Source organism: Poecilia formosa, unplaced genomic scaffold (assembly GCF_000485575.1).
Source record: "Poecilia formosa unplaced genomic scaffold, Poecilia_formosa-5.1.2 Scaffold3, whole genome shotgun sequence".
Taxonomy (NCBI): domain Eukaryota; kingdom Metazoa; phylum Chordata; class Actinopteri; order Cyprinodontiformes; family Poeciliidae; genus Poecilia; species Poecilia formosa.
The window spans coordinates 1,160,442-1,174,419 of NW_006799942.1; the positions used below are offsets into that span (position 1 = coordinate 1,160,442).

General features: G+C 37.2%; 2 protein-coding genes across 2 annotated transcripts in view; both read right to left on the minus strand.

The window, feature by feature from the left end:
* crebrf (creb3 regulatory factor) overlaps positions 1-2,006 on the minus strand; it is a 30,729-nt gene extending 28,723 nt beyond the window's left edge. Inside the window, exon 1 of the mRNA XM_007553550.2 lies at positions 1,849-2,006. The gene's annotated coding sequence lies outside the window, so the exon portion shown is untranslated. The remainder of the gene's footprint in view (positions 1-1,848) is intronic.
* Positions 2,007-5,476: 3,470 nt separating this feature from the next.
* On the minus strand, positions 5,477-13,277 carry pcyox1l (prenylcysteine oxidase 1 like). The gene is made up of 7 exons (XM_007553563.2): positions 12,944-13,277; positions 11,820-12,026; positions 11,520-11,694; positions 10,446-10,657; positions 9,923-10,063; positions 8,319-8,730; positions 5,477-7,043 (listed from the first exon to the last, which is right to left on the minus strand). Exons 1-7 carry the CDS (start codon positions 13,050-13,052, stop codon positions 6,794-6,796), a joined length of 1,506 nt encoding a protein of 501 aa, XP_007553625.1. The 5' UTR covers positions 13,053-13,277; the 3' UTR covers positions 5,477-6,793.
* Positions 13,278-13,978: the final 701 nt, after the last annotated feature.

The window sequence follows — 13,978 nt, forward strand, 5'->3', positions numbered from 1 at the left end:
CACCACAAAACAAATTAACCATCTAAAAAATCTTGCTATACTTCATTTGGAAAGAACAGAACAGCAAAAAGGGAAAATATTTTGTGTCGTAATCATGTAAATTGAAAACTACTTTGTCATTTTGTCCATATTTTTTTTTTTGGGTTAAGTCATTTAAGTAACAATTTAGGATTTATTTAAAAAAATAAACAATATTATTGTGGAATAAATGAGATGGCACATTATGCTAGCAGCAGTAGGAATAATTGTTTTTTTTATTATTACTAATTCAACCATATTATGTATTCTTAATATAAAAACCTGTGCAAATATGGCATCTCCTTGAATCCATACAATATTTCCTAGCTGTAAATGGCACATTAATTTATAATGATGCACTTCATGTCATTCTCTCAAAGGACATTATTATCACTGTAACCAAGAGAGAGATTAAAAAAAAACAAAAACATTTCACTTTACATCAAACACTGTTGATGAAACTGTAATAAGCTTTAGATTTTTCCAAAACATTTTCGGGATCACCATGCTGTCAGTGGAAAGACACAAACTGACGTTTTGTTTAAGAAATAAAACCGTATAGTTGATGTATTTCCTTTGTATTTCAAACCTGACAGCAGGCATTAGCATCACAGCCACTACTATTGAATAACACGCTGGCAATGTTACAAATGACCTATATCATCCCCCAGTAAAGCCAGAAAGTCACCAGTGTCTCGCCAGTCTCTGCTCCCATCACAGATCTCTGCAAAGCAAAACAAAACGTCAATCTAACAGTCTGTGCCAACACCCACGTAAGCTTGATTTCCTATTGGTCGAAAAGAAACGAAGGCCCGCCTTCTGGAGTGCCTGATAGGCCACATTGGCCGTCAATCACAGAACCTGCTTCATCATAAACAGCTTGTTTCAATCTAGGTTGAAGCGGAAGATAAACAACCAGGAGGCCTACATCCCCGTGCCCTACATATTATTATTTATGAGATATTTCATGAAATCACACAAAAAACAAAGTTTACACAATAAAATCGTTAACATTTCGTGTATGTTCGTGTTTTCTCGAAAAAACAAACATGTATGCATACACTTATTCACATTGACTCGGTCGATGAATCCCCAAACAGGATTTTTAAGATAAAAGAAAAACAAAATTCAATCACCTTGAAAGCATAACGCTGAATGTTTGCACTCACAGTGTATCTGAGCTCGGATCACATGGATTTGCCGAGCATTTCTCCACCAACACAGGATGTATTTGATGTTGGGGGGCGTGTACCATGGGACACCTAATGCTGCAAAGTCAGACTTTTCCTCCACAATCACACTTCAACACTATTTACTTATGTAATCCTGTATAATCTGAATGCATAGGAGAAATGGGTAAATATAATGGTCGGTGCGATGTTTTTCTTGACAGTTTAGGCTCCTTACATAACAGTTGTTTTTACCCAAACTGACACGGAATCAGCTGCTCTACGAGCTTCGTGCTACCAAATCAGTAGAAAGTCCTCATAGTGATCTTTTGGAGCCAGCTGACCCACATTTATATAAGCTAATCAAAGAACATGAGCTAGCTAACGTTTCTCCTCCCCGACAAACAACCAAAAGCTAAGACAAATGCCACTATAAGATTGTTTATTTGCATTTAATTCAATGTGAAAGAGCCGAAATTACACATAATGCCCTATTTTCACCTGCAACTCGGTCAGTATGGCCTCCGTCCGCCCCCTTCCTCATCCCAGCTGTAGCCCGACACTCAACAACAAGAAGCAGCTAGCTTCGAAGCTAACAAACCACCGCGGCCGAAACACACACTCAAGTGTCCATAAACGCACCAGTAGTGGTCCTACTCACTTTTAAGACTCCCATGCATAGGTCTCGCTCGTTGCTAGACTTCCGTGTTTGAGTTAAGCCGATAATTTTAAAAATATTTCCCTTTCCAATGGAGTCCACACGGTTTAACAGCTCTCTCGGGTTTGTTTTGTTTTTCTCCTTCCTGACGGGTTTCTGGAAAACGCGTGACTACCCGACCAACGTGGTGCACCCACCAGCCAATGGGAGAAGAGCTCCGAGCTGGAGAAAAACACTTTTTAATATTTTTGCAGGTTTTTATAGGTTAAAAGTAACAGTGTGTAGTTGCAAAACAGCGAGAAGATGGCGAATATTGTATTAAAAAGATAACAAACATTAAAAGAAAAGTAGCAGAGTTATAATGTTTACTAAGGCTTGCATAACGATAATGTATTCTTAGTATACTTCCATATTATTTTTGAGTAACTAGCCTGCTTCATTACTTTGCTATTTATTTCATGCAATGAACAGTTTTTGCTTTGCTTTGTTTTATAAACTGTTTGAGAAAGTACTCCACCCCAGCTTTCGTTTCGCTTGAAAATCGAAACTAATGTGGCAAATGTAATACTAAGAAAGCAATGTACATGAAAAAAATTAGACAATTAAAGAGACGCTAAAGCTCAACCTTTTACAGAAAAAAAGGGGACGAAAATAAGATGCAAAGCTTTTCTTTCAGTTTCAAAATTGCTCAGGAGTAGTAAGTGAAAGTTAAAATGGTGAGTTAGTATGGAGGTCCAAAAGTGCCGAAGTTTATAAAGGAAATAAAAATCATCAAAGAGTTACTTGAGTAATGAATTAAACATGAAAATAATACATTAGCAATGTATAGTTTATCAATAAACAATATTATACCATACCATACCATACCATACCAACTTTATTTATAAAGCACTTTAAAACAACCACAGCTGATACAAAGTGCTGTACATCAAACACAACATAATAAAATAAAAAACATAAATAAATAAATAAATAAATAAATAAATAAATAATCTTATTAGCAAGTCAAAAAATGTGACAGATGAAATGTGACAGATGAATCAGATAATGATAACTAATTATGAAGGTCCAAAATCCCACTATTTATTGATATAAATTAAAAAATAATTATTGTGTTGGAAATTAATTTAAATTTTATAAACAACAAATGACATTTTTTTTAAAATATGTACTGAAAAAAGTATATAAATACATAGTACATATTGATGTGTGTGACTCACATCAATAACTGTTATCAGTATCTATCAATGATCACAATGTCCGGTTTGTCGGCCAGTGGCATTTCTGGATGTCTATCTTTGATTCACTGTTTAGTTTCCAAGTACTGTGTCTGAGTAATTCTGAAACTGAAAGAAATGTTTTAGCGTTTAGATTTTTTGCTCCTTTTCTGTTTCTTTCTGTATTTCCAGTAAGTTTGAGATAATTAGGTTGATCTCTAAACAGTACACATAACCAAAGAAATAATAATTTTTCACATAGTGTCTTCAAATTTTTCACATTTAAATATTTAAGTATGCATTATTGACATTTAATAACAGATACACTGCTTTCTTTATTTGAAGTTTTATTTTAGTGATGGCATGGATAAATAACAGAATTTATTTTATGTTCTGGCACTTTTTGCACTCGATATGTCTTAAAGCTGTTTTCGTTTTGTCCAAACAACCACAACTAAGCCAGTGAACAAAACAATATCACAAGACTTTTTTCCCCAAATAATTTTATTTCTGCCCATTGAGAGACAAAATCTATTCCTTGAGGAGATTTTGGTCCACACTGTGTAAATAAACACATCCATGACAAACCTAAAGTGCCCAACAACACGTTTCAGAATCTAGAAAAAAGTAAAACATTTACACATTAAGAGTTTCAAAAGAAGTGTCTATTAATCTGCTCCATGTTTCAGTTGATTGAATATTTACAACACACAACCTGCAAAGTATGAAGATCAACATATTGAGAAGATGTAGAGTAATAAAAACTCAGAATGTGTGTAAGTTCTGCGGAATTTCATAGCTGGCAAAGAATTGGGACTTCTCAGGAATTCAGCGCTGCTCGGAAGCCTTCCCGTGTTTTTTCTGTTAAGTTCTGCTGCTAACAATTACCGCTCATTTCTAGGGATTTTCATGCAGAAAGTACTGAACAAGCTTTACTTTAAAAGTAGAAAGTTTAAGAAAAAAATGTTTTCATTATGATTAAATGTCAATTTATAAAACAACTTGCTGTTTTTCTGTTTATGCATTTTAAAAATGGGCAAAAAACAACTGAAGATTTACCAGGATGTGGACGAATTTGAATTTTTTTCACTTCATCTGTAAATGTCAACGTAAATGAGTAACTTCTGTAGGTTTGGAGTAGTTAACACTCATTATAATTTGTTTTTGAAGCACCATGTTAGAACCCAAAACACCACTGATTTTTCCCTGCCAGTCATCACAACCAATTCTTCAAAGACCCTGGAATAGTATGAGCTACAAAACATTTAATTCCCCTTTGGGATCAATAAAGTATTTTTAAAATGAATGTGTTCACACAGGCCTTCCATTCAATGAGTGAATGTGAGAAATTTACCAAACAAGAAAAGGAGAAAAGAAAAAAAAAAATCAGCATACAGGAAAAAATAGAATAGCAATAAAAGACAGATAAACAATACTAAATACAAGATACACTTTTCAGTTTTATGTTAAAAAACATTGATAATGTTCCTTTTTCTATAATTATTCACCACTTTGTGTTGGTTTGTTGCATAAGCCACCCAAAATTTGTGGTTATAGTTAAGGCATTGCACATGCTAATTATTAAACACATTAGCAAAGTTTGTTTTCACTTATGCACAAACAAGATGCAGATCGTTTTTAACTTTCAATCCACTCTGGAAAAAAGTAATTATTGAAGGGACTATGCTACAGTTAGAAGATTCACTGATTATCTCATTGTGTCATCAATCTCAGATAGCTCTGCTTATGAACTCGAGGGGGAGTTCATAAGCAGTGAGGCACCTTGATGCAAGTTGTACACAATTTATAAGATTATGAGATAAATGAAGTTTTATCACAAGACAAAATCACATTATTTATTAACAAAAGCCTCTTTCAGTCACAAGATATTCAGATGACAAGTCAGAAGACAAGAAAAGCGTTTTATTCTCCGTTCACCAACATTTACAGCTCAAACCCAGAAGCAGATCAACGTCATCCTTTAAAGTTTTACATTTTCAGAGAAGGGATGTGCTTAGTGTCGCTCTCATGCTTCACTGGAAAGAAAATGTGTCATGTATATTATCAGCAACAGCAGATCAGCGCTCGGTTTTGTTTTCTGTCCAGTGTGAAAGCTGACTGGCTCCAGTCCCTGAAAAAAATTCTTTCCGCTGGATTACGCAACAAAAACAGGAAGGGGGAATCGTTTAAAAAAAAGAAGAAGAAAAAAAGGCGACGGGAAAGAGCATAGCACCAGTGGTCACTGCGATAAGTCACTGCATAGCTGTGATTACTCCATTATCGAGATCCCATCATGAGAGGTGAAGGAAACTATCATCACATTTACATTTTAATTTACTAAAAGCCCTTTGAAAAGTTAATTTATTACCCTAATTCAGCTTAAAAATTTAATTTACTCATTTACCACACAGAAATATATCAAGAGTTTTAGTTCATTAAATTAATGCAGCCAATAAAAAAACCTGTTTCTGAGAGTTTAAATATTAAAAAAAGCAAAACATAAAATAGCTTCTAATACAGAAATGTTATGTAATCACTGGAAAGACTCTGACTTCCAGGTTATCCAGCATACAGTGGCTGACATAATAATCCATAAAAGAAGAAGCTTGCTGGTCATAGAGTGCTGTATAGAAGCATTTTAATGGAAAGCTTAGTGGAAGGAAAAATGTGGTAGATAAGGTTTAGTTGCAGCTTCTGAGGATTGTGACTGAAGCCTATTCAAGAGTTGAATTTTAAGGATAGAGACTTAACATTCCATATAGTCACGTTCCACAGTACAGCTGCACACAGAACCGTTTCTTTTCTTGTTTTAAATCCTTTTTGCTCAGTTGCAAAAAGATTAAAGTAGATTTTGCATTTTAGTTGGAAGTCAAGGTCCCAAAGTCTCAATGAAGATGAGAGAGAATCAGAATCCAGATATTTGTGAAGTTTCCACATTTGGTTTTGACTGGGGGAACCACATCAAAATATTTTGTGTTAAAATAAGTTTTTATTGGTTCTTATAAAATATGCTAACTTTGTTAAAGTTATCAGAAATATATTTAGTTGCGTGTTTAATCAATCTATAAATCACAAGAGCTTTACTTTCTGAATTAAAATATTGAACATTTCTAATGTTGCTCTAATTTATTGGGACTGACTGGTGAATTTAAACAAGTAGCTAATTTCTCTGAGTTTTTCTTTGGCAAATAAAACTGTAGCAGACCCCCCCAAACGAAGGACATGCTGGACCATCTATGTACAAACTGAGTTATTATAGTTACATGAAGTAATGAACATTCACCACATCTGAAAACTAAGAAGCAAAGCAACAGTCCAGACACTTCAAAGCAAAAATATAAACTGGCTGCTTGGCATTCTTCTTTGTGTGGAAAGATTAACAAAAATAAAAAACACCCCATTAAAGTCCTGCAACATGCATCAATTCTCCTCTAATTATTTTACAGGCAAAAGCAACTTGGAAACTAAAACATTGTTTTATGTTTGTTTAAAAAGTCTCATAAGTTCTCATTTTATTTAAGTTGATTTATGACTAATTTACAGCAACAGGCAAGTTTTATTTTAGAAACGTCGTCAAGACACTTCAAGAAGCTTGGAATCCTTTGATTAAAGATCCTAAGGCTAAATATCTGCAAGTTAAACTAAACCATACACATTCACAGTTTCCCCCCAAAAAATCCTTTTGAGATAAATTTTTACAGCCGACTTTTCTCCACTTTGAATTGATTGGATCATAGCTCCGTCTTGATCCGGTGCATGAGATCTTTCTGGTCCACCATGTCCGTCTGTTTGTTCCAGCGGTGGTACGCCAGCAGGGCGATGTTCTTGGCTGCCACCGAGCTCATCTCCATGGCGCTGCCGGCCCACTCGATGCCGTTGAGGTAGTAGAGGTTGGGGTGCAGCTCCACAGGTGGCAGGCCCTGGCTGCTGCCGTAGTGAGGGTAGGCCTGCCACTCCGTCACCTGGGCTGAGTAGTACGACCTGCAGAGGTCCAGAGGGACGACATTTATAACTCACTGCGGTACAACGTCACGTACAGAGGTGGGCGGAGAAGTCAAAAACTTGACTCAAGTAAGAGTAACACTACTTCAACCTATTTTCACTCAAGCAAAAGTAAAAAGCAGCCGTCCAAGAAATTATTCAAATAAGAGTGAAAAAATATTTGGTAAAAAGTCTATTCAAGTACTGAGTAACTGATCAACTTATTAATCATTTAATATTTAAAAATTACATCATCAGGTGGACCAAAATATAGAGATAAGTGGAAATTTAAGGACCAAAATGACAATAATTCATATAAGTAGCAAAAAATAACCAAGTCATAGAAAAGAAATGTTTCCAAATCAGTTTCTTTCATTATAAAGCTGTGAAACTTTGACCAAAGCTGCAGGTCTGTGTCTGCGTCTGGTGAACTTCTGGTTAAAACATGTTTGTTTTTCATAAAGTGGGGAGAAAATCCAGAAACTTTACTCAAGAGTAGAAATACTTCATAAAATTACTCTCACAAAAGTAGAAAGTACAGCGTCGTAAAAATACGCCTAAAAGCAAAGTTTTTCAAAAAAGTTACTCAAGTGAATGTAACTGGGTAAATGCAACTAGTTACTACCAACTCTGATCAAATATGCGGTACTGTAAAAATCTGCTCACTAACTATGATTAAACAGAACCTGTATAAAAGCATGAAGTTGGCTAAAAGAGCTCATAAAGTCACACATAAAATCCCTGATCTGAAGAATTTCAACAATGGATGAAAAGCCACTCGCTGTGTTTCCATTGTTGATACAATTGCCCAAATTTGATATTTCAAAAATAAATTTGCTTAACTGAAACAGGGCAATTTCTTAAAAAAAATTCTAATCGTTCAATGAAAATTTGTGGCACTAGGATGCGGTGGTTATTTGGCCAAATTGAAATCGGTTTATTTTGCAGAACTGCAATGGAAACACGTTTTTCACGTCAGATGAGTCACATGATCAACAACCAAATGTTGCAGGTCTTCTGGTTCTGCATCCTTAGAACCAGAAACAAACATGGAGACGCAGCATTCGGCTTTTATGCACCACAAATCTGGAACAAACTTTAAAATCTTGTTTTAAAGTAACATATTCGATGTTGACCAACATATTTGATGTGCACAGATGATTTTGAAGGTTTTCTCAGTTGTTGACTGTACGCCATCTTTTATGACTTTGTATTTTTGTGTTTGCTTTGTTGTTGAGCTATACAAATAAACTTGACTGACTTTATTCAACTGACCTGAAAAGCGTTTTGAGTTGCGATTTGTCCAGAGATTGAGGTGAAAACACCTTGTAGACGCCGGCTTCCTGTGGCTGCTTGCGCCGGAAGCCGGCTGAGATGTTGACGGGACAAACGCTGGCCACACTGTTGAAGAACAGGCTGGGCGTTTCGGTCGTGAGGACGCTGGCGAACGGGAACAGGCGGGGGTCCGGGAAACCAAAGAAAGACGTGTTGAGGTAGCCGTGAACGATTGTTGCCACGGTGCCGTGATAGCTGCCGGGCAGCTCGTCGAAGGGAGGGGCGAAATCCTGGAACTGGAGTCCCGAACCGACGCTGGCCTGAAGCGGAGTCGCCAACACTACGATGTCGTACAGCTCCGATCCGACTCCTGATGCTGCAGTGAAGTTCAGCTGGTACTGCAGCAGCTCCCCTGAAGTACAGGAGTGAGACAGAGGAGTGAGAGAAGTGTGTAGTATTATCTAAAAAAATAGTAATTGATATATATCTGAAATATGGCCATATTAGTAATGTGACCTTCTTCGTTTTATCCACAATTTTCACTCCACACCTTTGCTTTTTATTTTTAAGCAGTTATGAGGCAGAGTGGCAAAACCTTAAACTGCTACTGCACAAGCTCTCCACAGGCCGTTGCTAGGTAACCAAAGTTATGGGGAACTTGAAACTGCTTCTTCTTACCCAGCAGGCTGTTGCTAGGTAACCTTGGTTAGCTCGCTGTGAGAGGATAAACTCTTTTCTCTGCCTACATTCCCCAGAATGCTGTGCGGTTCTGGATCAGAGTTCAGTGAAATTATTGACAGTTCTAATCAGAAGTATTATCTACTGGTATTGATCACAAGTCTATCGCAATGTAAATGTCTAAAAGACGTAAATGTAGACAGGAACCTGTTTTAACACAAAGTTTTCTGTTTAAATGTATTGAAAAATAGAAGTCAAACTATTAATCCTGTTCTTTGACTAATTTATTAATGCTGAAACCTAAAAAACAAATAAAAAATATTTTTCTTTCTTGATGGCTATAATAATACGTTTTCAGGGCTTAAGAAGGGAAAGCAAGAATTTAAAAGTATTTTTAGCTGCTTAAATTCAGACGTTGTTATCCAACTAGCAGGAGCCTTGGATCCGTCTCCATTTGTTTCCCATCACTGGTGTTGTGGAGCTCATATTTTTAAGAAATTTGAGCTGTGAAATGTAGTTTTATAGAGTAGAAATGTGAATGACATCAGAAACTAAACCCTTCTGCAGCATTGACATTTTGAAGTGACCAGAATCATAAATGTACTCTAAAGTGGCTGCTTTATTTCAGTTATGTTTTCTGATGGCGAAAGCAGTAAAATCTGTGAATGAAGGGACAAGCTATGCTGGTAATTTTACAGTTATGTAAGCAAAGAGAACAGGGGAGAAGAAAATGTATTTAATGCATTTAACATGGTTGAACTGAATTTAGAAATAGTTCGTGCTCAGGATGAATCAGCAGAAAACTGCTGATCCCTCATTTTCAAAATGGCTAATCCTCTCCACACAGCAACACAAAGTCAAACCTAAATTAAACTGGACTGGAGATTAAAATAATCTTTTTTCAGAAAACATCAGTGGAGGTATACCTGAGTGGAGCGGGGAGATAGATGTGACCTGAGCCTTCAGTAAGTTAGCGTTAGCCATCTTCAGGAGTCCTGAACACACCTGCTTGTTTCCTCCTTCCACCGCCCACAGGTTGTTCTGGGCACCAGCCAGAGAAACGGCGCCTGAAATACGCACAGACACAGACACACACACACACACACAGACACACACACACACACACACAGAAAAGAAATGAAGCCAAGAGCTATAAACCAATTATCAGCTGCCTACACACCTTCCTGTTACCCGGCTCCCATAGGCCACCCCCCCTCCTCTCCCCTCACTTTCCCCTCTTCGTTTCTCGACTTCCAGCCTCTCATACTCATTTCCTGCCTCTCTTCTCTTCCCCTCTGAGCTGACCTATATCAGCAGAGATGTGGATGCTTTTGTCATATTGCCCTCTGAGTTCACCACCACAGTTTCTGTCCTGTCACTTCCCTGCTCTTCATCTCCTCACCCACCCCTCCTCTTCCTCTGCCCCTCATTGTTTCACACTGAGCTGACCTACAAAGGCGGGGATGCTGACGTTCTGTCCGTAGTTGACCCTCATGACGGGAGCGATGACCTCATCTATGAAGCGCTGCGACACGCCCAGCTCCAGCAGCGAGTCGGAGAGCGGCCGTCTGGTCATGTTGATGAAGCCGCTGCCTCCCAGAGAGTCCAGGAGTTCCTCCACGGAGCTGAAGGCGTAGCCATGAGCCTGGTACTTATAAATCCTAGATGGTAAACACAGATTACAGACAAATTTAGAAAACATGTCAATACATTTGTCTCATTCGTGTCCAAAATGATCAAAAACGGGTGGAAAGATGAGAGTTGCCTTGAATGGAAAGAGATGAATCACTTCCTGAGGGAGGAGGCTGATTTATTTCAGGTCGGTTAATGTTTCAAAGCAGACATTGAAGCAAGAGACAAAGTCTGGATGATTGAGTCTGTAATTCATTTCTCGGATGCTTTTTTATTAAAAACAAAATTCTCTTCATTAACTTCCTCCATACATAGGTCTGTTTCACTGGATGATAAATTGTTCCAGAAGTTATTGTAATACGACAACATTGTTGTTTTGAGACCATGATAATGGCATAATAATGCAAGAATACATTCTGAAAAAGTCTAATGAGGTTCCTAAATATATATAAGGACATGTAATGTTAGCAGCAAGCAGTTTTAAGTACCGTTATTAAGCTAACAAGAAAAAAACAAAAAAAACAAAACAAGGTTATCTTGATCTGATTTCGGAAATTGATCCAATATAGGCCAATAACAAAAAAAAAAAAAAAAAAGAGAGAATTGGATTATACAAGCCCACTGATACGAGCAGCACTTACATCCTGCATACAGACACATTGGTTTATACTTATTGTTCTTGAGCATTGTTTTTTGTTTGATTAGTATCACTTCCTCAAGCCTTTTCCAAGATTCCACACTACAGAACAAACAGTAAAAGCATGTATGATGATTTGTGTTGATAGGTCAACTAAGGTTCCTGTCAATTCTCAAAGCTACAATATCAGTATCAAAACGTTGTAATGTTGTCACCCCTAAAACAAACAGCAACATCGAAATTTTCATGTTTACCTCATAAATTTCTCCATGATTTCCTCCACCCACATCTGCAGCCGTATGAAGCTGATCCCATAGCGCCACCAAAGCCGGAACAGATCCAACAGGTACCAGTCGGTCTCCTCCAAAATCACCTCTTCACTATTAAAAACGGCAGTCTTTCCTGCCACATTTCGACGGTATTTCAAACCTTTAAATAGGTGAGAGGAGAAATTTTATTCTAAGCAATGAGCTGTATTTTTGTGAGGAAGGCAAAATATTTAAATATTCTGTGACTGAATATCCCTGGCATTATTAAAACTTGTTATAACTCACCAAGCTGTTTGACAAATTCCTGCATGTGCAGGTTGAGGGAGTGAATAATGGATCCTCCAGACTCATATTCATTGTGGTTGACGGTTACAGTGGCCAGGCGACCTCCGACCTCGCCCTTCTCGAACACGTCCACCTGCACCTCCGGACCGAAGTGTTGGCGCAGGAAATGGGCCGTCGCACTGCCTCCTATACCTGCTCCAACCACAGCTGGAGCACAGAGAAAAGGAAGATAATGCAATGCAAAAAAAAAACTAAAACTTATGTATTTTGACTAGTTTCTAGTGCAAATATCTTAGTACACTTAAAATAAGACTACACAAATTCACAGATAACTTGAGCTTGCTTAAGTCAATAATTATTGAATATTGATAAAAAGTATTAGTTCCATTGGCAGATTTTGTCACTTAAAACATGGGAAATATGTCTCGTTTCAATATTTAGCTTGTTTAGAAATCCTTTGAGCATAAACTCATCATTTTAAGGTGTTATTTTTACCTTTTCAAACCTTAAAAACATCTCGTACACTCTCTTTGAGTGAATAAATGTCCATATAAAATGTAGATACAATGAAAAAGATTCTCATACTATTTCTGTCGAAAACATTTCTGAAAGCCTCAACTGTCACCGTGCTGTGAAAAAGTATTTCCACTCATTTCATCTCATTTTTTGGTCACAAACGTTTCGAGTACATGAGTTAGAATGACCTAGTCAGAGTACACACATACATTCAAATACAGCTGATTCACATGTACAGATTCTGATTAGATTCAGATTTCTATTTATAAAAATGAAAATATTTTTTTTTAATTTTCCATTTCATAATTACGCACTCTCCATGTCGGTCCATCACAGAAAGTTGCAATGAAACCAGTAGAAAATTAAATACAATGAATGAACCAGTGAAGACGTTTTAAAAACAATTGATAATAAAATGTTAGTCAGCCAGACATTTACTGTTATAATATCTGTGTCTTTCAGAAATGAGCAACAAACAAATTAACCTTTGTTTTATTTTTCATCTGTTTCATGTGTTGCTAGCCACCATGGCTAACAGTAGCTGAATCCAACGGCTGCCTTCAGGGGCCTGCATGTTTTATTCCTCTATGGGTGTGAACAGTTCTTACCGATTCGTGAAGGCGGAGCACCGTCTTCATGAGCGGGTGTCTCCGGGTTTCCGACAGCTGAGCAGACCGTTAGCACCACCGCGATGAGCGGGAGTTGAAAGCCGCCCATAGCCGGTTGGGAGCAGCGCCGAGGGTAAGCGTGTTCGGTTCAGTACCAGCAGATTAGGTTCAGGTTATCTCCCTTCTTTCGCTTGGAGGGACATACTTAGAATAAATATGATGCAGGTTGATTTTACTGAGAAGTTAATCAGTTAATTAAGTTTAATATGGTTCACAAAGATGACTGGGAGGATGCGGTAGCAGAGAAGGGGGGTCCGCATCATTTATATGCCAGCGTGCGCCAAATTGGCGTAATCTTTCCGTTATTCAAGAAGCCAGAGCGGCATAAACATTATCGTCATCTATGGCTGATTCAAATAGGGTAGTATAAAATAATTAAATTTTTAATTTGTGAAAAAAATTAAGCTATCTTACATTCAAATACTTTAGTGTGTACAACTGAAAGATAAATATTAGGAGAGGCAGTGAAGAATCTCATCATATGTACTGTATTATGCCTCTGTCTATGAATAGGCCCTAACATCTGATTGGTTACTTTGCGCAATCAAGTCAATTTCAGACCAATCATCTTGACTATATTATTTTATGTTAGAATAAGGCACTGGAAATATACAAACCTTAAACAAATATTTAATTTACTGTGATACTATCTCAATCAATAATTTAATTAAGTATGTATTTATTAAATTGACTTAGACATTATTTTTAAAATGTCATATATTTGGCCCTCTATAGTTTCAAAGCAATAATTTTGGTTCAAATAAATGAAGTCTTCTCATATTGATACGAGTTACCTTCCAGCATTTTTTAGCAAGCAAGATCTTGCGCCGGCGACGTGAAAAGGAGCGGTAGCTACTACTGAACGAGGGTACACGTCCGGCAACATCTTGTGACGTAACAATTTTCGACCAATCAGAAATGGCACTGCAGGTCTTGAAAAGACCTGCAGTGCCATTAGGAGACAAATCTCCATTA